Source organism: Pungitius pungitius, chromosome 8 (genome assembly GCF_949316345.1).
Source record: "Pungitius pungitius chromosome 8, fPunPun2.1, whole genome shotgun sequence".
Taxonomy (NCBI): Eukaryota; Metazoa; Chordata; class Actinopteri; order Perciformes; family Gasterosteidae; genus Pungitius; species Pungitius pungitius.
This window is the reverse complement of record NC_084907.1, coordinates 12,112,586-12,139,161: the sequence shown is the minus strand read 5'-3', so window position 1 is coordinate 12,139,161 and position 26,576 is coordinate 12,112,586. Positions and strand designations below refer to the sequence as shown.

General features: G+C 45.3%; 1 protein-coding gene across 2 annotated transcripts in view; it reads left to right on the top strand.

Annotated features, from left to right (window-relative positions):
• Positions 1 to 519: 519 nt before the first annotated feature.
• The window catches only part of cntn4 (contactin 4), a 106,886-nt gene continuing 80,829 nt past the window's right edge, over positions 520 to 26,576 (top strand). The window contains exons 1-2 of one of the 2 annotated variants that reach the window (XM_037490454.2): positions 520 to 685; positions 12,180 to 12,314. In XM_037490454.2, coding sequence (XP_037346351.1) covers positions 12,260 to 12,314 — 55 coding nt within the window. In that variant the 5' untranslated portion in view covers positions 520 to 685; positions 12,180 to 12,259. Of the gene's footprint in view, positions 686 to 813; positions 950 to 12,179; positions 12,315 to 26,576 lie in introns of those variants that run through there. The other variant, XM_037490453.2, reaches the window with a different exon arrangement.

Below are 26,576 nucleotides of genomic sequence, written 5' to 3'. Positions count from 1 at the left end.
TAATAATATTTTTAAAAATCCAAAAAAATATTTAAGCAATAATGTACGATTGTACGATTTCATCCACCCGTATTATAGAGGAATATACATTTGGGTATATGAAACATCACTAGTAGTCAATGTGCAAGCAGCCAGTTGAATGGTGAATTTATGCTACTTTGAAAGAGTCAGTGCCTCCCAGCCACACAATCCACCACATGTCACTGGTGGTAGTAGTAGTAGTAGTAGTAGTTGGAACAGTAGTAGCAGTAGGAATAGTAGTAGGAGTATTAGTAGTAGTACGGCATCAGGAAGGAATCCGTTCCGCTCGGATGACCGAAGCCGCGTGAAAGGTTCAGACAAGACAGCTCTCCCCCTCTCTCTCTCTCTCTCTCTCTCTCTCTCTCTCTCTCTTCTCTCTCTCTCTCCCCCGCGCGCGCTTTCTCTGTTAGCCGCGTGCTCGTGCGTCCCGCTCCAGCCGTGGCACGGCGCGAAGTGGAAGGGAGGAGAGCTAGAGACACAGTTGACGCATCGGGGGGGAGTTCACTTTCCAACATGCAACCTGCAAGACGCTGCGCCGTCGGATAGGCTACTTGTGCCTCTGACACGCTCACGCGCACACGCACACACTCAGAGGGAGAGAGGGAGACAGAAGGAGAGGAGAGATGGAGGAGTTCCAGTAGCGGAGCGGCCCAGCCCTGCCAATGTAAGAGCGACACAACAGAAGAACAAGAAGAACCAGAGCCAGACAGACGGATATTTGGTATCAATTATTTGTGCTTCGTTCTTCTCGCGGGGGTGGGGGCTGTGGGGCTGCGGGGGCTGTGGGGGCTGTGGGGGCTTTGTGGCCGGGAGCGTCGCGCTGCGGCTCGACACAGATGTCCGTGCAGCAGAATCTTGTTTAGTGGTAAAAACACGGATTTAATCTCAGGAGGTGAATTCCTCGGAGACGTCGCAGCCACGAGGACAGGTACGACAATTCATCCTGGTTATTGTATTTAATATATGTCCATGTCCCCATATTGCAACTTCAACACCTCAAGTTCCGTCCTTATGAACTCAAGATGAGCGCCGTGTGCGTCCGAACTTTTCCCGGATTACGTAAAAAACGGATTGCCTTCTCTGAATTTCACCCTCTGCTCATTTTATTCGTCTGTGTCTACTTGTGGGACTATCTCTGTGGAAGCGAAGTAATCTACCAGTGTGTGTGTGTGTGTGTGTGTGTGTGTGTGAGTGACAGAGAGGGAGCGCGCGTCTCCGACCCGTGCAGATGTTTGGTAATCCTCGTGCATTTACCCTCCCATAATCCCTGCGGATTTAGTTGCGCCGCCGCCCGCTGCTGTGCTGACCACCTACCTCGTGTGTGTGTGTGTGTGTTTGTCTCACACGTCCATCTTTTCATCTTTTAATATTTCAGCACCAGGTAACCTATGATCCGTTAACGGGGATAAATGTTGGTTTGCGTTGGTGGTTTGATGAATCCACCTCCTGTGTAACCTACTTTAAGTGTGTTCTATTGACAGGCGTCAGCACATTCAGCCAAAATAACCCAATCTGATTTTATTTCATTTTCAAATCAATTCCTCCTCTGCAAACCGGGCGCAGTGAGGGAGCGATGGTAACACCTGTCAGAGCCGCTAACCAGCACCCATCTGAGGGCGGAATGTGCTTTTCTCACTGTGAAGTCAGGGGAGCAGCTCCAGTGACCTTAGTGTGTGTGTGCGTGTGTGCATTGTTCTCATGGGTGAGGGAAGCGAGGAAAACCTTGGTCTTGATTTTCTTGGAATACACAAAGCGATCTTACCTCCCAAACAGCCTGAGACACGGAGACCTAGACATGATGTATACTACGGTAGATGTGGGCTCGAGCAGAAGCACACGGACGACGTGTTGACTGGCCTCTAATGGAGGATGGTGACGTGCCCTTCAGAACATCCCGCCACAGGTCTGCTTTCAGACGACACGCGCCGTTAAAATTTAATCGCGCGTTACTTCCGACTGGACGTATCAGAAGAAATGTGTCGTCCAGGTCATTTTTATTTCAGGTCCCTGAGGAAAGCGGTAGCTCAAGGAATAACGTGTCTGTGTCTGTGTTGTTTCCTTCACATGACGCCGTTACTCCCCGCATTAATCAGGGAGTCTGAACTGCGAGATGGCGGCGGCGATGTGCTACTTGTTGCTTCCTCTGAACAGTCCTCCTTGGATGCCTCTGACACACAGTCAATATTGTTGGAGCAAAATATGACTCCAGTAATAGTTCCCAAAAGTCCTCCAAGCGGTGTTTTATACAAACATTTCAGATGGATTCCATTGTGAGCGGATTTGAAATGACATTGGCACATTTGACACTGGCAGAAACCTGTGTCAGGAGGACTTTGGAGAATGGATCACGGATGGGTCAAGCACCCAACGGGCTGTCAATGTCCCGCGTGAAACCAAAGGCCTGTCGCTTTAATTGAGTGACAACAATAGTTTTTTTTTTTTTTTTTCAAAACTTGACTTTTTCCAAAACCTAGTAGTTTTCTGTACAGTACTGTGAATATTATTAAAGTTTTCAATTAGTTTTAATTAAGAAGGAAACAGTGTCACATTTTTAGAAGCCGCGAGGAGACGAGCAGATGTAATAAGCTCCTAATTCAATGATCATCAATAACTTCATATGCAGCTATTTTGATAATCAATTCATAGTTTGAGTAATTTTTCAAGCAATAACCTGTTTTTTCAAAGTTTAATACATGCCCATCAATTAAACTACTTATTAATTCATTCTTTTATTATTCTCTGGGAACTATGACGGCAGTTGGTCCCTATTCACTAATCAATTCACAGAGAAAATAATCTGCAGATTAATCAGTAGGGTTGGGTATCGAGAATCGAGAATCGAATGGAATCGGAACTAGCTTTGCGATTTACCCGGTATCGTTCAAAAGTTTAAAATTCGATTCCTTGTTTCGATTCTCAGTCCGCCGGCGCCGACCGGAAATAGAAACCGCTGAACACCAACGAAGAAGCGTCCACCGGAAGTGTTGGCGTAACAGCGCGATCGAACATGTATAGCGTGCGTCGGCGGTCCAAAGTGTGGTTACACTTCTCGAAACAAACCGAAAACTCGGCAAAGAACTCCCGGTTGTTGTGAATTTGTGATGCATCGGACCAGTGTGCGCGCGGGTGCCGGGTGGCGTGAGCGGAGCGGTCCTCTGTTAAAATAAGCAGTGAGGCTGGCGCTGCAAAGAAAAAAAAAGGTTGTACTAGCACTCCCCGCGTCGACCGCCAGCAGCCCCCCCGTCAGCGAAAGTGTCCCTGATTTGAGGTTGGGAGAGTTGCGCGCGCCCCTCCGTGTGCCCCGTGTTTGACGCGCTGCCTCCTCCTCTGATTCCAAGGGTTCGTCCATCAGTGGGAGCAAGGTAACGTTTAAGTACCTGCAGTATCATACACTCACGTGTAAATGTGTTTTTGTGAGGTTTCAAAAATAAAGCTCTCTGGAGGAAAGTGTACCCTTGTTATTTATAATGTTTATACAATATTCAAGTTCATAGTTTTATATTCATATTGTAGGTGAAAACAGCCCTGTTAGAAATTCATAGTAAAGTTAATAAAAACTTCATAGAATTAACATTGATGGAGACGGTCAGACTATTTCCTTCAGAAAGACCCTTGGTTAGCTAGCTCATTTAAAATATCTTAAACTTAAACTTTTTTGACCCTGCCTCTTAAAAGAATCGGAATCGAGAATCGCTGGGAACCGGAATCGAAACAAGGAATCGGTATCGGAATCGGAATCGCTCAAATTCAAACGATACCCAACCCTATTAATCAGACAGTTGATACCCTAATTTGCAGCTTTTTTACGAGATAAAAAGGAATCAGTTCATGGAGCCCGTTCATATCCTCCTCATTCCCTCGCTGTCGAGGACCCGTCGTCCCTCGCTCCACCGCAATAGACAACGTGGCATCTGAAGTGAGTGTATTAATCCCAGCGCCTCGCTGATCTGGTTAGAAATCACTTCCCGGGGATAAACACTGCATCATGCAGCAAACACAAAAAAACAAATGCCTGGTGTCAAACTGCTGAGCCCCGCTGCTTCTCTTTTGTTTTCTTTTTTCCTTCTCTCCGCTGAATTTTCAAAGTAAACAGCGTGGTGAGATTTTCTGCGACGCCGGAACCGCCGCTGCAGCCTCCAGACACCATGCAAACGTGTGTGCCATGCAACCCCCGAGCAAAGTGCAGCTCTATTTCTTTGTCAAACTCGTAGAAAATAGAGGATAGTTGTTATTCCGTGTCACTTTATAACCGGCACTTACAGAGCCGAGTCGCAAGGAGAGTAAATATTAGAAAAATGTCTTGGAACATTTGCACAAAAAACAAACAACAGTTGTCTCAAAAGGCTGATTCCTCGCAGTGTTCCTGTCCAGAAGAGACAGAACATGCAATCTCTTCCTCGTGTAGCTTTCCTTCTGAGGAGACAAAGGATAATTCTGTCAATGGAGTGAGTGCGATTCCCCACAAACCAGAAGTACGCCCCATCCTCGCCATCGGAAGCCCTCGTGAGCACGCCGCTGCGCATTTGGGAGGCCTGACGCAACTTGTCAGGAATAAGAACACTTGCATAAAACACAGCAGGGCTCCATGGCGCCGTTTACCCGGTTCCCCCCTCTGTTCATTTTTAATATTTAGATTGAAGGAGGAAGACGGAGACGGATCATGGAGACAGCTCCCTCGTCCTGCTCCATTTATCCACTCTCATTAGTTTTGTAAATGCCCTATTTGTAACCCAATCACATTGGAAATAAGCCCTCTTCTTTCTTTTTTTCTACTGCCACTGCTGTGCCTTTGGTTCCGAGGCGCCGCGGTCCTTCGGGGCCCTCGACAGACGGTCTGAGCCGGCGCCGCAGTTCCTAATTCAAACATTGTCGCGTGCTGCCTCTCATTGGAATCAGCTTTTAATTGAGTGCTTAATAAGAGCACCGCCCACACACAGCATCATCCAACTTTGTTGGGGGGCGGGGGAAGGGGGGGGGGGGTTCAGAGTGCCCGGGAGTGCTGCACTATTTAACACGCTTACATAACGCAGGGCAACATCTTCTTTTCAAGGATCCTCAGGGTGAAAGCGGCCCTGGATGACGATACACTCGTATGTCGCGTATTGCTCCTCCTGTTCAGTGCCATGTAAGCAGCTGATCGAACTGCGTTCTCTCCCTCTGACTCACGAGGATTTGAAAGAACGTTTCCATGTTGCTTCCTGTTGATGTCCTTCCGTCAGACACAAAAGTCGACGTTGCTTGCTTAAACAACTAGTCTTTGCATAGAAGTCCGATAAAAATACTGATTCTCTTTTTGTCGTTTTTTACCATTCAAAACGAGTGGAAACACTGTCTGTAAACGTTGTGTACCCCAGGACTGCATGACACACAAGTCGAGTACGCCTTGACAGGGCTTACAATATAAAAACATTCCTCATTAGTGGTACCATACCCATCTGAATGTCACCACGTTTAAAGATGTGGGTGTAAGCCTGCACTGATGTACGTGTTGTAATGTGAATGTAGACTGATCATCAAATAGTTATCGCTGTGTGTGGTTGTCTTTGTACTTGAGACATAATGTAAGACCAGTATTGGCCTGCCTGCTTTTTGTTGTTTTAAATAGAACTTGTCTGTCCCTTTGTAGCAAACAGCAGACAGCAGAGAGACGACAGGGAAGTGGAGGGAGAGACAGCTGCGTCTGATTTTAGAGAATCTTTCATGAATTACATTTTTATGAAGTGCTCTTATCGTGCTAAATCCTTATGTTGTGCTCCAATAAGAATCTCATTTTGAAACAGTATTCTAATGCTGCTGTATTTGGTGCTGAGAAGCTACCCCAACAATCTCGCTCAGACGGGTCCACGGGTTTGGATAATGCAGATTAGTCTCCATGGTGACAAAGGGGGGTTGGCACGTTACTTTCCCAGTTTCTGTCAGCAGTGTTATTGCTAGGCTGCTTTTTATCAAATGGTGTATACATCTTGCGAAACCAAGTAATTGGCCCATCTCTAAGGCCCGCCCCCTGCTGTCAATCATTGCTCGAGTCTATAAAAGTGATGCCCCCATATGATTGGCCAGTCTCCATTTCATGGGCGGGGCTTGGTTTCAAGTCAAAATCCGGCTTTCAGCGCCCTTTATATAGTTTTCACCGACATACGATGACTCAATGAACCCACAAGAGACAATGGACACACCTGGTTTAAATACACTGGGAAGGTGCAGGTGATTGGACACGGTGCAGAATCACAGGGCAGGAAGTGAAGCTAACCCAGAGACAACAGAGGCAGGAAACTACAAAATAAAAGAGGAAACACACCAGGACGAGGAGTTACACTTTGTTTCATTAGCATCTTTCCACAGCTCCTAAAACCAAACTGTTCCAGATGACACTTCATATTTAGACCTTTACAAAATGGCTGTGAAAATAAATAACCAGTAGGTGTAAAATGAGGAAGCTGTTATATTAACATTTTCAAACAATACAGGTTCTCAAATCAATGTCCGGTTGCAACACGCATTCTGAATACCAATTTGTTAATATGCCAATTAGTGAACACGTGTTGCTGCTGCTCAGTGGATGTTGTTCTAATTATTGGTAGAAATAATGATGAGGAGTCTGTGATCATGACGTGAAAAAATCTCACGATTGAAGTCCCCTTTTGTTCAGTGACTAATGAGTTTTCTTACATCTAGGAAGACAACCTGCTCATATGACGTTAACTTTGGAAAACGTACAGGTATTCAAAACCTCATCTGTTTCTCAGAGGAAATAAAGACTGTATGTATTCCATAGAGACCTTGTTAGTTTCTGTAGTCATTGTATCAAAGTATTATTAGGACCTTTACTTCATGTGTTCTGTTTGGATGGTGTATGACACATTTTCCGTGATTATGACTTTATTAATGAGAATTTCCAATACTACCGTTTCACCTGAATCCAGAATAAGAAAATCTTTAACAACCCAGTTGAAAAGCCGCATATTGGTGTGCTTTGTCTTCAGTTGTCTGCGTACACTAAAATGAATGATCCACCTCTAAAAACTGTGTGTATAATGATTTTTTCCTTTGTGTAAATTAGCACAATGTGGACAGCGGCATGTTGCTATTATGGTTCAGTCACAGAGATAATTTAGTTGTCTAACGCGGTACCCAGACGTTATATTTAATCTTTGCATATTTATAGTAGTGATACTAAAACTGACTCTGCGGGGGTCCCAGTGTCTAACCGTTGAGTGTTGAGCCTCTCTGGTAGACATGTTGAGCATTTCATAAACCCTTTACGTAAATCAGCAGCTGACTTAGCCCAAGGGAATTACCCACAAGACATTGCAATGTGACGTAAAAAAAGGGATAACTAGGACTAACTAAGGATTAAGGACTTATTAACAGGTAAGCAAAGAGGACGGTAACTGTGTGTTCAGACTGTCATATTAAAATGTATACATTTAAAACATCAAAGATTAAAGATGGAGAAAAAAACATTTGAAATCAGACAATATTTATTCATCTATTCATGAATATTTATAACATTTTTAAACATTATTTAAATTGAAGTCTTTTATGAGGAAAGAGCCTGAAAGACATTCAAATGAGAGGGTAAAAAGTATTCCGTTAATACCCTCAATTGTAAATGTTTTTTTTTGCCTTGATGACGTGACATGTGGCAGCAATGCGCTGTCCTCATATTTACACAATTTAAAGCCTCCACAGAATCACCTTCAACCAGTTACGAAGTGACCTAGTACGTCCCTGAGGGTTCGGGGTTTGGGTCACGGGGAAGTACTTTGGCTACATTACAATGCTATGGTGGTAGTTTTAATGATCTCTTGCTGTAGGCTAATACTAATATGAATTAGTGTTCAAAAAGCTGCAAGCTAGTAAATACATATCACACAGATGTTTTATTTATTACTATTATAGATAAAAATGGTATCAGATTGTGGTAGATTGTATGGTAAGAATTGGACATCATGATATTTATGCCAGGTATCATATCAAAGTCATAATTTTGGTATTTTGATAACCTCAGTTGTCATTTGTCAAATGCAACTTTTTACAACATTAATTTAGATCTACATTCATACCTCAAATAGTCAGTCAGTCAGCCACTAAGCTTCAACGTTGTGCTTTCGGAAAAGATCTTCCCTTTGAGACTAAATGCACCAAAGTACTTAACAACTTTTCTTATGTTACGTTGCCCATAGAGACGCTGTAATCTCTATCAACACAGTTTCGGTGTCTCAGCCCTCGCTGCGTGTGGCTCAGCGTCTGCAAAAGATTTGAGCAGCCACAGTATTTCTAATTAAATCTGCTCAGGTTTGATGATCATATCTGAGCTAGTTACCGCTGACTTTTTCTATGTGCAGTGTTCCCCTTTGCAGGGGGGGGGGTGCTGGTTTTGCGCGCTCTCTGTCCACTGGTGCGAGCGCACACACGGACACACACGGACGGACACGTGTCAGGGTGGAGCGTTGCGGGGCGCCCCCCCCCCCCCCCCTGATTTAAACACTGATGTGTTGCTGAAATGAATGCTGGTTGATTTAGAGGAAAATATCTATTGTTACACTTGACATTGTTTTATTTCCCTGGCGTTTACCACGCCGCCGGACGGCACTTCCCACGTGAAGTGGATTCCATGTGTGCGGGACAACAGACTGCAGCTCCTGGAGATGTTCTCCGGCGACTGGAGGGTCTTTCATTCCGTTGAAATGAGAGAGTAGCACGACACTGAAGGCTTTTCTCCATAGAAAATGTTCACTCTGCTCCAACTCCGGCCTCACCAAGAGATTGATTGGCAGACGCTTCATCCAATTTTCTTTTTAAAGTGTCTGCCTGTTCCCAAGCAGTTTCCAATGCCCCTTCTTTGATGGTTTCGTGACTCAAGCTTCATACTATTGTAAAATTAATACCTTTCCATTTTACTCAATAGAGTAGACTCAAATAGTTTGAGCCGTCCTAAAGATTTGAATCTTTTCAATGGTGCTCTCAAATACAGAAACATTTGTTTGCCGATTGGCCTTTCATTCTCTGGATAGTGAGTGGTGACGTATTGCTGTAAGTATTTGATTCTTTCGGAACAGTTCAAAATAACATTTTTGCGCTGATTGCAAGGCATGTTGGCATGGATCAAATTTCATTCAGAAGCAAACAAGTGATTGAATATGAGCCAGTTTTACTTAAAACAACGCTGCATGCGCTACACATCTCAGTAAACCACCTGGCAGACACGCCCCTATTAAACCTCAACAGTACCTTTGAGCACCACTGGTTCTGCTTGGCTCTCCGCCCCCCCCACATCGCCGAGAATCGAACGTTGGACCGGTGCAGTACGTTAACCAAACGCCTTGTCTCCTCCCAATCCAACGTAATCCAAGAGTTTGCAATGCATTCAAAAAATAGATGGATTAATATCTTTACTCAAAAACCCAATAGCAGATAGACACTACTATGTTGTGAATACTTTCTCAAGCTCACACTGTGTCAACTACACAATCTACACAAGCCTCCTGTGTAAGTACAACATTTTTTACATTTAGTGATTATTTTGGTTGAAAGTCTGTTGATCTCTCAATTTTGGGGGTTAATGACATTGAAATGTTGTGGTCTGTGCACGTCGGTGTGAATAATTCAAATTATTTTGACAATAACCGAGAGCCAACTTTCATTCCGTCGTCATTTGGCCATCTGTTGCTTTTGTTTGTTAACTGCCACCAAAGGGGGGTCCTAGTAACTCAGTATGCATGGCAATGTGTCTCCATGTAGCCCACTTCATCACAAGCCCGAGTAAGCCCCGCGAAGCTCGCCAGTGCCTTCGTTAATAAGGCACAGCTGGATATGCTGTGCGTATCCAGAACATAGATCAACTTCCCTTTTTCCCAAGCATCAAGTAACTAAATAGATTACAGCTGCAATAGGCAAGAGCGAATTTGTGAGGCGGTGTGTTATCTTTAGCTGCCCGGGTGCTTTATTGGGTCGAGTTGGAAAAGGGGTGGGGGGGTGAGGCGGTACTCCGATACTGCAGAAACAGACTTTAACAAAAGCAGCAGTAGGAGAGGAATACATGTAACCAGTGCTACATTTGCACAGTGAGGATGTAAACCACCCTCACGAGGCGCCGACACGCCACACGGATAAATGCTAATCCTCTCATTTTGCAGGACCTACCTGCCTCTCCATCTACCTGCATGTCTGTCTGCAGGACCTCTGCCCTTTTGGGCCTACTTATTGTACATCTTCTTTAGCTCGTCAGCAGCTAACGTAGCTGCTAACCGCGTGCTCAGTGGCGGTGCAGAGCAAATATAGAACCTTTAACTTGTTAATAGTTAATTAGGGAAGAGGATTGGGAGGATTCAAAGGGTGTACTTTATTTTTGTTCATATTACCTTCTGGATACACGGTACTCTTGGTCCAGAGTGTCGCCGAAACAGAGCTCTTCTTTTGTGGCGGTTATCCCACATCCCTGTGCGCATCACTAAATGTTTTCGAACCAATTTCATCCATCGAATTAGCTCTTATGTGACTAATTAAAAAGGAAGCATCACTGCACCGGGCATTAGGCTAATAGGCGCCGGGCTTGGTGCTTTCATAAGACACACTTTCAAATGCGTAAAGCCACTCTCTAAGAGTGAGGCATAGCGATGCACCATTGATGAAGACAGACACCGATAACTAAATGTGTGGAGATGAAAGTGCTCCTTTCTGTGGGTGGAGACAGCACTGCATCTCGCATTAATGAGAATGTGCCCTCCTCAGACAGTTTCAGGTTCCTTTCCGTGTGTTTTTCAGTGGATTGGTTCAACTCTTCTTTCTCTCCATGCTAAATCTGTGGGTGAAATAACATTGTTCTTTTGAGCCCCTGTGTAACCGCAAAATGGCACAAATAGTCCTAATTATGTGAGAGGCTTGTGTTGAGCGTGCCTCAACTCTAAAAATGTGTTTTGCCTGAGAGACGTGGCTTTGAAGCGGTTTGTTTCAGAGTGAAACTCTCTAAAAGGTTCATTTCACTTTTTAACTCGTTGCATCGCTTTATTGATCACAGCAATACAGCTTTTCCACAGGCAGTGTCAGAGTTCAAACTTTTTTTTGCATCTTTCCCACTTCTTCCGTTTGCTCCATTTACATCCTCGACAGGACGGACAAGGACATTTCCCTCTTCCTGCTGGTGTTAACGGTTTAACCAATCAAAACGACGCTTTGCGTGGGCTCGTGTTATTTAGCATGGTGACTAAGAGCGCCCTGTAGCCTCGTGGTTTAGCATTTAACCTTAACATGCATGGCCTTTGTTGCATGTTGTATTCCTCCTTCCCCATCGGTCTGTTTGGCAAAAAGGTCCAAACGGACAATCTCTATGAAAAGTGAGCTCCGTAAAGGACAGCGGCCCATACATTTGTAGAGAAATTACATAGAAAACATGCTCCACGTGACATGGACATAAATCCAACCTGGCCAACCCTATTTGCCTGTTTTCAGGAATAAAATTTAAATTTAGAATTCAGAAAGTTTATGCTGGCAAAACCATCTGTCACCATTTCTTAAGCCATAAACATCAGACAGAATATTGATGAGGTTTAGAAACTAGATAACTAGATTCTTTTCTTTCTCCACGTTCAGGGTTTCCGGAGATTCAAGCTGCTCAGAGTAGACGTCTTCTTGACACTCAAAGAACTTTCGACTTTTAATCCTCACCCGAGGGAGATATTGTCAGTGTTGAGGGAGAAGCATCTTCAAGATGTTTGGGGCGTTTTTCATCTCTCTGCTTTGCCCTTTCCTCAGTTTAAAAGCTGTGAGGTTCCAAGCAGGAACAATACTTGGAGAACTTAAAGGAGAGGCTCTGCTTTCATATCGACTTCAAAGTAGCTATCCCTGGAGTTGCTGGAGATATGTATACGAGATATTTTGTGTTGATGTGTCCACTATCATCCCAAAACTGAAACTACTTTATAGCAGTAGCTTTCATTACAAGTGTGTACTGGAGTGAGTTGTGCTGATGGGGAGTTATTAAAAGATAAGTTAAGTAAACTCACAGGTTTAAATTTAGTATTTAAGCAGTCCCTAACTAATAGCTATCGCTGCTCTCTTTCTGCCTCCCCGCTGTCGCTTAGTTAAAGCGAGGAGAGACAAAGCTGCTAATGAGAACTTTACTCATCTCATGTGTCTTTTTTTCTGTTTTTCTGCAGACCGGGAGACCAGAGGTGCAAATCGGATTTCACACACTTGTGATTTGATGTGAGACTACTTTGACCTGACAAAATTGAAGATGATGTTGCCATGGAAACTGCTGGTGCTGCAGTCACTTATGGGGTGCCTTGCAGGTAAAGCATCTTATTAAGAACTTTTGATGCATGCCAAAGCTGCCTTTTGTGAAGTCCTTATTCATATGTATTTGGGGCAAGTGACAGTATGAAAGCCGTAGTTTAGAAAGGAGCAACCTCCAGTAGATTTGCCATAAGCAGACATATTTTTTTCCGCACCGGCGTGAAATAACAGGGATGTACCATCCATTCAACAAGGACTTTTTTTTTTTTAAGTAAGCAAGCCATTGTTTGCTAAAGACATCCAATCGCAGGGATTATGCATCTTGGCTTTGCTCGTAGTGTTGCACAAGGCACTACGAAAACGTTCATCCTGTGTGGATGAGGCGAGTTCACCTCATCCTCATCCTGTGGGGATATTTTTTTTTTTTACATATTTTCATACATCAGGAATATGGGCATCATTTTATCAGGAGTGGAAACCCAGTGGAACTTACTGTGATTGTGCTTCCATTGCTTGTCATTGTAAAGCTAGATATTAATATTGTGCTGCACAATAAATCCAAAGACTTTGAAATAGTTGATCAACAATCAATCAACTGTGATTGAACCAATGAATGGATCGATCAACAATGTTTTTTGAAAACATTCTGTAAATATTGTAACCACGGTAATTGTTCCATGGGATAAGTGCTGTATAAGTAGACACTCAGCACAAAAGAGGCAATAAATGAACAGGGAAGTCGTCAATTTGAAATGTTCATTTCACATGCAGTTAAGTTGAGAAATAGCTTAATTATACCCATTTCAGCCACAGGCTCTCTGGCATTGATCCCATTTTGATGGAAGACTTTAATTTGTCTTCTTTACAAATAGGAAGGGTCACCAGAGAGAATCAGTTGTATCAATCAGGCTGCTTAATCAACAGGTGTTATGAGGAACGGCCCATCTGGTTCTGGGTTCTGATGAAACCCTCCTTCTTTTTACTTTACGCACACTAGGACTGTTGGGAATCTCGTGCGCATTTGATTATCAGAGTGGGTGAAATGGTTCGCATTGATCTGCCTCTCAAAATCCCACACGATGACAGCTGATCAACGCGCTCTGGGCGTAGCTCAATCCTCGCTGTGTTTTCGTCTCATGGAGGTTATATGTGTTATGGAGAAATTCAAGCTGATCTGAAGCAAATCAACAGCACTGTGATGCAGATGGTTAGTGGAGCTTTTTGTTATCACAGTACAGTAAAACAGCGTTTCCAAAGAGTCCAGTCTTTGCCCAAAGTCGTATTGCTGTTGACTTTTGGCTTCACACAGGACACAAATAGTGTCCTCCTAAGGGAAACCCTCCCCCCCCCCCCCCCCCCCCTTGTGGCCTTCCAGGAGGAGCGTTGCATTCTAACGTCATCACGGCATTCAAATGTAAACGGTTTTAGGCAAGTACAGTTTGTTGAAGGAGAAGTTTAGCAGCTAAATAAAACTCACTATAAAAATGCTAATTTCTTTAATATTATAGAATTAGGTACCAACTATTGTGGCATTTTGCTGGTACTGGTATTGAATTCTACATTTCTGGCATCGCTACAATCCAAGCATGACGGGTCGAGCCCCGATAGTTGCATGGTTGTAGCTGGAGCGCTGCATATCCGCCTCATGCTGTATGCAGAGCACTTTCTTGAGATGAATATTTATCTGTTCTTCCATTCAGACTTTGATGTGAGAGCAAAAGCTGGCTTACAGTACATCATGGGGAAAAAGCTGGTCAGTAAGGACGCAGTTCCTAAATCTTTAAACTACAACGTACAGAACACCCACGAGCTGAGGCTGTGGAAGGGTCCCGTGGTTTATCTTCCTTTCACAACATGCCGGAGATGCAGACCTCCACGCCACTAATGTTTTTTTTTAGCCGCACTGGAAATGAACATCTTGGAGCATTTTTAGATGAGCATTATTGTACAAACCGTCGCACATATCAGTTTTGAACAAAACTCACTTTACAATGGATGATGACATGGCCCCAATAAAGATTAGAGAGTGTGTGTTATGAGGAGAGAGAGAGGACCCAAAAGCGAGATGCAGAAAAATGATGATCTTTAATAGGAAGGTGCAAACTTAGAGATCGCCGCGAAGGCAGGCACGAAAACGGCAACTGAAGTCTTCTTAGAAAAATGAACAGAAGGTCTCCCGGTGAAACGGGGCACTAGAGGTCGAGGGCTGGGAAGAGGGGTTCTCTGCCCGTCGTTCCCGACAAAGCCGGCTGGCCGGGGTGGCGGCTGTTCAGCTGGGACTCCTCCTGTTCGACGGGACCGGACGCTGAATCAGGACAGTAAACACAAGACGTAATCGGACAAGACTAGGCATAAAGACGATGAGTGTGTCTCCTGCGTGGGTAGCAAAATACTCTGACAGGGAACAGAGGAAAAGGGGAACTAGAAATAGCAGAAATAATTAACAACATAGGGAACAGGTGTGTAACAATTAGTGTGAGAGGGGGGGAAGATAATGGGATTCAGCTGGTGAGTTGTGGAAACAATGTATGAATAACTAAAAACCAGTAGGGGGGGGAAAAGGGGCAGGAAGAGCCCAAAACCATGACAGTGCCCCCATCTCAAGGAGCGCCGCTTGGCGCTCCCAAGGGGGGAACCTGGCGGGTGCGGAGGAAATCATCAACCAGAGAGCGGTCCAGGATGTCCCGTGAGGGAACCCAACTCCTCTCCTCAGGACCAAAGCCCTCCCAGTCAACTAAAAACTGGTGACCACGACCTCGACGGCGCATATCCAGGAGCTTACGCACGGTGTAAATAGACTTATCCTCTGCGCGCACCGGAGGGGGCGGGGGGGTGCGGGGGGCGCGGGGGGGAGTGCGTATGACCGGTTTGATGCACGAGACATGGAAGACAGGATGGACGCGACGAAGACCGGGGGGGAGTTTCAGCTCGACCACGACAGGATTAATGACCTTGGAAATCCGATAAGGTCCGATAAAGCGGCGGGCCAATTTGCGAGACGTGGTCTGGAGGGGTAAATTACGAGTGGAAAGCCACACTCTTTGACCGCAAAGATACTTAGGGCTCTTAACCCGACGTCTGTTGGCATACTTGCGAGTGCGGGTCTTGGTACGGCAGAGCGCGGACCTAACTCTCCTCCAGGTGCGCTTACAACGGCGAATGAAAGCGTTTACTGACGGGACATTAGAGTCAGCCTCCTGTGAGGAAAACAAGGGGGGGCTGGTAACCCAGGCAGCCGTTGAACGGAGACAGACCGGTGGCAGACGTAGGTAACGAATTATGGGCATATTCTGCCCATGGCAGCTGATCTGCCCAAGAGGAAGGGTTACTAAATGCTAGACTACGCAGAAGACGACCCACGATCTGATTAGTGCGTTCGGCCTGACCGTTGGTCTGGGGATGAAACCCAGAGGACAGGCTGACGGCTGCACCCATAAGACGACAGAATTCTTTCCAGAATAGGGACACGAATTGAGGGCCCCGGTCCGAGACAACGTCAGTGGGGAGACCGTGTAGCTTGAAGACATGCGTAGCAAGGACTTGGGCCATCTCCTTGGCCGAGGGAAGTTTAGCGAGGGGGATGAAATGCGCAGCTTTAGAAAATCGATCCACGACCGTGAGAATAACTGTATTGCCAGCTGACGGGGGTAGACCAGTAATAAAGTCGAGGGCAATGTGAGACCACGGACGGGACGGTGTGGGTAACGGTCTTAGAAGTCCCGCTGGCGGGGCGCTACTAGACTTGGTCTGCGCGCAAATGGTGCAGGCGGCGACGAAACGTCGTACATCACGGTCGAGAGTGGGCCACCAGAAGCGCTGGCGAATTGTGAACAGTGTTCCCCTGATGCCGGGATGGGCAGTCAGTTTAGAGGTATGAGCCTACCGGAGAACAGCTGACCGAACCACTACGGGAACAAAAAGGAGGTTCCTAGGTACATTACGCGGAGCGACAGAGTGAGACAAGGCGCGTTTAACAATTCTTTCTATTCCCCAGACAACAGACCCGATAACCCGTGAGGGAGGGATGACCTCCTTAGGCGCGGAGGAGGTGTCTGGGGAATCGAAGAGGCGTGAGAGCGCGTCGGGCTTCACGTTCTTAGAGCCCGGACGAAACGAAATGGAGAAGTCGAAACGGGTAAAGAATAAAGCCCAACGAGCCTGTCGAGCATTAAGCCTCTTCGCAGATCGGATGTACTCTAGGTTACGGTGATCCGTCCAAACGACAAATGGCACGGTAGAGCCCTCCAACCACTGACGCCACTCCTCCAGAGCCATGCGAATGGCCAGCAACTCGCGGTTCCCAACGTCGTAGTTGCGCTCTGCGGGCGAAAGGCGGTGAGAAAAAAAAGCGCACGGATGCACCTTATTGTCAGAGGAGGAGCGTTGGGAAAGGACGGCCCCAACACCCACCTCCGACGCGTCGACCTCGACAATAAACTGCTTGGAGCTGTCAGGGGTGACGAGAATAGGCGCCGTGGTAAAAAGGGATTTGAGATGATCAAACGCTCTCTGCGCGGATTCTGTCCACTTGAAACCTGACTTTACTGATGTTAAAGCGGTAAGGGGCGCTGCGACTTGACTGAAGTTGCGTATAAAACGTCGATAGAAATTTGCAAAGCCCAGGAAACGCTGGAGCGCGACACGGGAGTCAGGGGTGGGCCAATCTGTAACCGCCTTTACCTTAGAGATGTCCATACTCACCCCCTCGGCTGAGATAACGGAACCGAGGAAGGAGACGGAAGACGCGTGAAAAGTGCATTTCTCTGCCTTTACGAATAGGCGGTTCTCGAGGAGGCGTTGCAGAACACGGCGCACCTGTTGTACGTGGACCTGGAGGGACGGAGAGAAGATTAATATATCGTCCAGATAAACAAAGACGAAGATATTCAGCATGTCTCTTAGAACGTCGTTAATTAAGGCCTGGAAGACGGCCGGCGCGTTGACGAGGCCGAACGGAAGTACCCGATATTCAAAGTGCCCTAACGGTGTATTAAACGCGGTCTTCCATTCATCTCCCTCCTTAATGCGAATGAGATGGTACGCGTTACGAAGGTCCAGCTTGGTAAAAACCTTGGCTCCCTGCAACAAGTCAAATGCAGACGACATGAGCGGCAAGGGGTAGCGATTCTTAATGGTTATGTCGTTGAGCCCACGGTAGTCGATACATGGACGCAGAGTACCGTCCTTCTTTTTAACGAAGAAAAAACCGGCACCAGCAGGTGAGGCGGAGGGCACGATAGTTCCGGCGCTAAGGGACTCTGACAGATACTTCTCTAGTGCTTCGCGTTCTGGGGCGGACAGGGCGAACAATCTACCGCGCGGGGGCGTGGTCCCGGGAAGCAGGTCGATGGCGCAATCATATGGACGATGGGGAGGGAGAGAAGTGGCCCGTGAACGGCTGAAAACCGCTCTCAGGTCATGATACTCCTCCGGTACCCCGGCCAAGTCACCTGGCTCCTCCTGTAACACAGTGACAGGGGAGACGGGAGGATTAGCAGACAATAAACATTCGACATGACAAGACAGGTTCCAAGAGAGGATGGAACCAGTGGACCAGTTAATATGAGGGTTATGCTTGGCTAACCAGGGATGCCCCAGCACTAACGGGGCAAAGGGGGAGCGAAACACTAAAAAGGAAAGAGTCTCATGGTGGTTGCCGGAAACAGTGAGTGATAAGGGAGTGGACTGGAGGTGGACCCTAGGTAGGGAGCTACCATCTAGGGCAAAAAGGGAGGTGACCCCCTCGCGTTCCTTCAAAGGGATACCTTGCTTTCGGGCCCACGTCTCATCGAGAAAATTCCCTTCTGCCCCAGAGTCTATTAAGGCGTTACATGAGACTGATGACCCCGCCCACCGCAGGGCTACTGGAATCAGGGTGCACGACTTTGACGGAGAGATGCAAGTAGCGCTCGCCAGTAATCCCTCCTCTACTGTCGAGCGCTGGCTTTTACTGGACATGTTGACACGAAGTGGTTGGCCGCGCCACAGTACATGCAGAGACGGTTTGTGATGCGACGTTCCTTTTCCTTGGCGGCAATGCGCAGTCCGCCCAGCTGCATGGGCTCCGGTTCAGCACTGGTGGTAGGGTGGGAGTAGGTGGGTGAGGCGGCCGGTTGAGGAATGTCCACCACCCTGGAGCGACGACGAAGGTCAAATCTCTTCTCGATTCTTATTGCCAGTTCAATAAGAGGGTCGAGGCGAGTAGGCAGCTCACGGGCGATTACCTCGTCCTTGATGCTAGCCCGGAGACCCTCCAGGAAGCGCGCAACGAGCGCCGGCTCGTTCCAGCCGCAGGTAGTGGATAGGGTGCGGAACTCTATAGAATAATCCGCAACTGAGCGTCCTTCTTGACGGAGGGTGGACAGGATGCGAGAAGCCTCTTCGCCATGAGCCGATCGATCAAACACCCGTATCATCTCCCCCTTAAACAAGTCAAATTGGGTGATGTAGTCAACCCCAGCCTCCCATGCAGCAGTGCCCCACTCACGAGCGCGTCCGGTTAGAAGCGAGATGACGTAGGCGACTCGCGCTCGCTCTCTAGCGTAGGTGACAGGCTGAAGTGAAAACACCAGCTCACACTGAGTGAGGAACGCTCGACACTGTGTGGGCTCCCCGGCGTAACAGGGGGGATTATTGACTCTGGGCTCTGGGGGTTCCAAATCCCTGGAAGCAGCAGGGGAGGCCCTCCTGAGGTGGTGGACTTGGGCGGACAAGTCCGAAAGTTGGGCAGCCAGGGAATCCACCGCACGACGAGTAGCGGCTAGTTCCGAGTCGTGTCTCCCGAGCACGGCTCCTTGCACTTCGACAGCAGCACGAATCGGGTGTTCATCCGCTGGGTCCATTACTGGTCAGAGTATTCTGTTATGAGGAGAGAGAGAGGACCCAAAAGCGAGATGCAGAAAAATGATGATCTTTAATAGGAAGGTGCAAACTTAGAGATCGCCGCGAAGGCAGGCACGAAAACGGCAACTGAAGTCTTCTTAGAAAAATGAACAGAAGGTCTCCCGGTGAAACGGGGCACTAGAGGTCGAGGGCTGGGAAGAGGGGTTCTCTGCCCGTCGTTCCCGACAAAGCCGGCTGGCCGGGGTGGCGGCTGTTCAGCTGGGACTCCTCCTGTTCGACGGGACCGGACGCTGAATCAGGACAGTAAACACAAGACGTAATCGGACAAGACTAGGCATAAAGACGATGAGTGTGTCTCCTGCGTGGGTAGCAAAATACTCTGACAGGGAACAGAGGAAAAGGGGAACTAGAAATAGCAGAAATAATTAACAACATAGGGAACAGGTGTGTAACAATTAGTGTGAGAGGGGGGGAAGATAATGGGATTCAGCTGGTGAGTTGTGGAAACAATGTATGAATAACTAAAAACCAGTAGGGGGGGGAAAAGGGGCAGGAAGAGCCCAAAACCATGACAGTGTGCTGAGAAATGGACCGCTGTGGAAGCAGGAATGGTGCACAATATGCTGCCCTAAAAATCTGGGCGTTAATACGCTGCTGAGTGCAAGAAGCTATTTGCAAGGCGGGCGAACCTGGTGTAGGCTCGGGAGAGGGAATTGTACAGATGTTGATTGCAGCTTTAGTTACACTCCTCAGCTTGGGGAGTTCTAAGTTGATTTGTTTTTCATGCACAAATGAATAAAAAAGGCTTCATAATGACATACGTGCCTGTTGAATCAAAAAATCCAATTACATTTTTGAATTAGTCACCTGCTTGTTGAACAGAGGGCCGCATACAACAGGCACCAAAGTGAGGAAATATTGATTCATTTTAACTGACGACTCAAAAAACAAGTAGAATTCCTGTATTTTGTAAACACAGTGTGATTTGGTATAATCTCTAACCTCTACTAGAAAGACGCACAGCAGATAGATATTCACTTCAAACATTACGGTTGGTTTGTATAATGAAGATCACTAATGATTTGACTGCATGCTGGAGATGAACTAACAAATAACACGACTTTCACATTTTCTTTAATGACCGGATATAATGACAAAGTACTAGCAGTAGTGGCAGCATGGCGACCTCCCTGGGCCACATGACCCTCACATGGTCATGTCAGAGCAGTCCCTCAAGGATTTCCTCTCCGATGTGCAAGTTGCATGCAATAAATTCTTGTGTATGCTTTATTTAATGGCAGATCACAGCAAGATATCAATTAACCCCTCCACAATCCTCAAATGTATTCATGACCTATTCCACCTCACTTGTTAATTTATTCCATGCAAGAAATGAATAACATAGTATACATGAACTAACAGCACAGGCTCAACGTTTACACACGCTCGCATAGATGCACACTGGCTCCACAGATACAGGAGACACATTGATCGTTTTGTTATACTTTTTATACATAATAACAGTATTTGTTTTTTCAGACATTTCCAGAATATGAAATCGAGGTAATCAATCATGCAGCTGACAATACCTACAGTGTGTGTTACTTAAGAAACGTCCAACAAAATGAGCAATTAAACACGCCGTACCTGCATTACTAAGTTCAAATTAATGGTTGGAAGTGTCAGCCTCTTTAATGATGCACGTGCAAAGAAATCTGCCCCCAAGAATAACCATGTGCGTTATGCATTATTAAATATTTATTATCATTTTAATGCAGAGGTTTGAATATTCATCAAAGAGGATCATACAGGGAACCACGGGGGGATCGTATATCTCTTTTTTGTTTCTGAGCTTCATCCACCTGATTTATGCTTACAATCTCTACCGGGACCTGCCTGTATGAGGTTTGTGTGTGTGTGTGTGTGTGTGTGTGTGTGTGCAGAGGGAATCAGTTCATAAGCATCTTCCGCTGACATACATCTCTGATCTGTGATATTTAGAGCCCAAGAAGAGTGTTATTGCTGAGGTAACAACTAAATATACAATAGACAGTGCTTTGGGAATCCAGAACGAAGGAATACGAAAACAAACGGCAGACAAAAACTCATGATAAGATCAGATAAATAAATATTTTGGAAATGTTACAGCAGCACAGGAATGATAGGACTGTTCAAATTCTATTTCAGTGAAATAAATATAGATGGAATAAAGAAAAAAATAGTGAGATGACATTGAAAAATATACAATTCATACATTAGAGACACACACATACTGAAAATGTGTATTTTATTTTTAGATGTTTTAATTATACATACACATGTTAGTATGTATGAATCTGTGTATTTTAGTGTGTAGTATGTGCATATATTATGTGGATATATAACATCACCAGTGAGCCTTTCCAGGAAGGACCTCACAGTGCACAGTGAGGCCTGGGGATTAAATAGATTAATTATAGTAACCAGGACACTGTTTCTGTTGCTTCTTAAAATGTTTTTCAACCGGGAGCAGAATTAGGTTAGAAATCTCCAAAAGGGAAGCGTGAAGAGATGAATGCTGCTGATAGCATCTTACATGTGGTCTGCGTTTTGGGAGATGTGGCGCAAACTGTGCGAGCACACAGCGATCTCACCTGGCATTGTTCACCTGCTGGTCCTTGCAGTTAATCAGGACGTTTGATCCGTGCTCGTTGGTCACCTTCCACTGTCTCTGCTGATCCTAAAATATTACGGCCATTAGGGGTTAAAACAATTGCGTTAAGGCTTATTGGTAAATGAATGAACTCTTGACTGGTTGCTAGTTGTGACGTGTTTTGCTTGGGAGTCTAATTGGAAGTGAAACCTCGTAAAGAGTCAAAGTTGAGAAAAAAATACTAATCAAAGGCATTTTGTAACTGCTTTGTAGAAGTAGGTCAGGGAGAAATGTATAAAGTTATAAAAAAATACTGCTTTTCTTGGCAACAGGGTTTATTTATGAAAAACATATTACAGAATCTTTCTTTTTTGAAAGCATACAATTTTTTCTGAATTAAAAAGCCATCATCGACAAAATAACTGCAGTTTGTTTTAGGGCTTAGTGTTGGGGTTGTTGAGTTTAGCTTTCATTCCCTCTGCCTTTACAAACCACATGGATTCCATGTGTCAGTTTACTTACTATAGAAAAATGAATATTCCAGCCCAGTGAACTATTTATGTCCCGTGACAGAACCATCTATTCTAATAGTAGCAGGAAAGCATGAAGCATACGTGCAGATTCCCTCCCTTCGTGTCGCCTTGAACCCGTTTATGGATAGTTGCACCTCCTGCAGCCTTCGGCAGGCCTCCAGCAGCTTAGAGAAAATACACTTTCTTCAAGGGTCATGTGTCACAGTTCCACTTGCAGAGCCTTGTGTATTATCTCAAACCATCACGGAAGACGGAATCTCAAATGCACTCCATATCTGCAGTAAATGTGTGTTCCGTCTCCATAGGAACGTAGCTTTTGAGGGCAGGCTGCTCCATGTGAGGAAGTTGATGAAAGCCTTATTTCAGGACTCGCTTAGGTGCTCCTCAACCTATTTATGCTCTATAAATTTATATAATGTCACCTGCATTTGGACCAGAGATTTCTGTTATTTTGCTTCCTAAAACTGTCACTTTTTGGCAAGGGAACAGTTCTTCGACAGACCAAAGCAGCTCTACTGTAGGAGAGCGGGAGCGCAGAGATGAATAGGACGCTGATATGCTCTCATTTGTAACCCTTCTCCGTCTTGGAATGCTGCATATTTTTATTTTTAGATGATTTCTTTACAAAAGACCACAAAGCAAAATAGATGACAGTAACCTGAACAGGCAGACTGATTGACCTGATTTAACATTGTATACTGAGAGTAAGTGGTAAAAGTGGGATATCAAAAACCTCCAGTACCAAGCTGGAGTTCTGCAAAGGGGTAAAGTATGGGGGAGCTCGACAAGGTTCCCAGGGGTCCAGTGGAGGTGTCTTTGAAATGGATTTGGGGAAACGCATAGGTCTTGTCCCCATCACAGTACAGGTGAATTAGTTCATTTGTTTCTCTCTATTGACGGCCCTACTTACAATTGACTTAAAAAGCTGAAACCAAAATGTTAAAGGGGTTTTAAGACGACACACTGTGAGACCATACGAGGTTGATCCATGTCCTTCACAAGGAACCCATGAAGCCTAAAAGGGAGCACAGTTTACAGATGAACATGCTGTATTGGAGAAAATGATGAACTAGTGATTGAGACCATACATCCAATTATATAATATTATATTTATACAATGTTTAGGACGAAAGGAAAAAAAAGTTGTAATTTTCTCATAGTCTTATAATCTGACTTGTTTTTTAATATCTGCATTACCTTAGAAACCAAATCTACTCCCCCCGCCAGCAGGAAACAGCAGAAGGACACAGATAGAAACTGGCCAATTAATGTTTGAGCTTGAATCAGGTCGTGGTGCCCAACCCCTGGTGCTCGGACCGGAACCGGTACGTTGGCCACTTGTCACCGGGCCGCAGAATAAGTAAACTTTTTCATTGGAAAGATATGACACCGGGATTCGGTACCCAATCCTATCGAGGACTCAATACGACCACATCAAAACACATATGCAATACTTTTCCAATCCACATTCAACAAGAACAAAGGCAAACTGGCACTGGGCCTGCTGCACACCAGCAAGGAAGATTAGCCAATTAGCGAGCTAAGCTACTAGCAAGAGAGAAGCATGAAAGCTATTGTTATATATTTAAGACATTCCTGCTTTGAATTCAAAATATGTATTTGTATTCAATGTGGTCCAAGCTAAACTTGGCAGGAGAGTCATGGTTTGCAAATAGTGGTGAACAGCTAGAAGGGATTTTGATGCAAAGCCCACGAGAGGAGGTCATGTGACGGAGCTGGACGGCGCCTTAGAATCTCAACGTGGACACTGGAGGCACTCGTCATATTGTGACAGGCTTTCATAGCAGTCACTCACTGACTAACAAAGCTCAGATCATCGTCTGATAAAATGTTTCATTATTACTGTTGTTGCAGCTATCGTTCACACCATCATCACCAATACAACAAGGCTGAAGGGATTTCAAAGCACCAGATTCCCAGCCTGATTAAATGCCATGTAACGAGCACAAAGAGTCATTTGATATAGTGTATACTACTATATAAGCAGCACCACGCTACATGTGTGATTGCTTGTAGATCCAAGAACTAACTCTTATTTCAAGTACTTCTAACTGTTTTTGACCGATCATCTTATTTTTGGGGCCAAAACGGATCCCAATTTGGTTTATTTTGTTCATCATCTTGATATCTTCAGTTACCTTTTTTTTACATTATTCGTGTGCCCAACTTGTTCCAGCCTTTAACAGCTTCTTCTTAACGGGACTGTGTCCGGAGTGCAGCCGATGCAGAAGTATTTGTTTAAAGCGCACAGCGAGCAGCTTAGCAGCTTGAGTCAGTGGGAGCTGGGAGAGGCACATAGCTGGGGGGGCACTGTGCAGCTATTTAGCCACGTGTCACCCCAAGACTGGATTCACCCAGTGCGTCACAGCACACCCCGAGCAGGACACACTTGACCACCTCGAGCTTACTGTCATTGGAAATAGGACAAACTGCTGAAGCAAAGGGCCGCACACGCTAACATTACAAAAACATTTATTGTAAATTTACTGTAAATTGGCAGAAGGTTCTGCTTGTCTTTTTACAGTTCTATACTGTAAAATGTCTGTATTTGTAAAATCATATCTGCTGTAGTTTAGAATAAATAAATCAAATTTGGTTAAAACATAAAGGTTACAGAGTGGGGCAGAAACTTCTAATAAGTATAATGTAGGAGCATCCACCACAATGGAATACAACAACATGCAGTGTTCACCCTGGGTTCAGCGCTGTGGGGCGGGGAGGGCAGACGACATGCTCGCTCTCTCTCCGCTGGTAGGAATGTGTGTGTATGTGTGTGTGTGTGTGTGCACAATACAGAAAGCAGAGGAGAATTGTAAAAGCGCGACCATGTAAAGACAGAGATGACATGTGGTGTGAATAAGATAGAAAGCATAGTGCAGCCACCTGGTCAGGTGTAGCCCTGTTCTAGGTGAGCTTAAATGGCTTCTGTTGGGAGAAACAGGAGCCCCCCCTAGTAGGCAAACATATCAGTGTAGGAGCCTGGGTTGGACACATGCATTTGATGGACACTTCCTTACCACTAAGCTAAAGTGTGGCGTTGCTTCCAGCTGAAGCCGTCGAGATACACGGCAAACAATTCATGTCCAAGTTATGTCAGCCCTCGGTTATTGGTTCCCCTGCACCACCACACGGAATGTTACTGGGAATCCTCATTCCAAGTGAGGCGTCCCACAATGACTGACTTTGTTCCAAAACACATCCACTGTGACATGCGTTGACACATTGATTAATCAAAACTGACTGGTGTTGGCCAACGATTACATTTGTGAATGAAAGTGGTGAATTGGGCACTTTTATCTGTGGAAACAAATACAATGCTTTTAACACCATAGCAGTTAAGATATTTACTTCAATCAAATCATATCTAAAACCAAAGCGATTTGCCACATTAACATTTCATCTAGTTCATAACCAAACAGGCCAGTTACCATTATAAATCTGACCCTTTTTTCATGAACAGGTACAATGTTTTTTATTAGGGATTGGCATAATAAGTCAATCTTTCTATTAATTATCCATGTGTTCCTGCTGGGATTCACCGTGCTGTCTCAAGCCGATGCTCAACAATGACTTTTGATCTATCAACTCCGCCGCCAGGAAGAGATTCAAAATGAAAATTACGCCATTTATTTTTATTTTCAGTTTCAGGTCTGCTGAGCCCGCCCCCAATGCTCTCATTAGTCATCACCCCCCCGCTTCTGTGACCAGTATTTTACTTGTGTTCACAGCCAGCGAGCAATGCACTTTCAAATTAATCAAATCATTTAAAGACAATGATTAGGCGTTAACATTTCCTGCCCTAGTAAAAACACATACGTAGAAATAGGAGGGACATGTAATGTCTTCACCATGTAATATTAAACATGGAACCCTATAGCTGTGGTGGTTATTTTATTACTACTACCACTACCACTGCTACTATAAAAATGACAAAAGTGTTGTGTATGATGCTCTGTGGATGGATGATAGTAGGTCCTAGTGAAACTGCTTAAAATGCCCTGGTCACAAGCATTCATACATGGTGGTTGGTTGGTGGTGCTCTTGCATGCGACCTCGTATTTGAAAGAGGACTATATATAGACGGCAGGCCTAGCACAAACTACTCATTAATCTTTGGGTGTAATAGTCAGTGGGGCTATGCTGCTGGTTAATCAGTCAACAAACGCAGCTATGCAACAGTGCTGCTGTCATAATGAGAAAAAGTCTACAGTATATACATAATTCTCTTTAATGATATTTTACAAAAGTGTGAGACTCTTGGGTCAAAAATACACAGATGTATTATACAT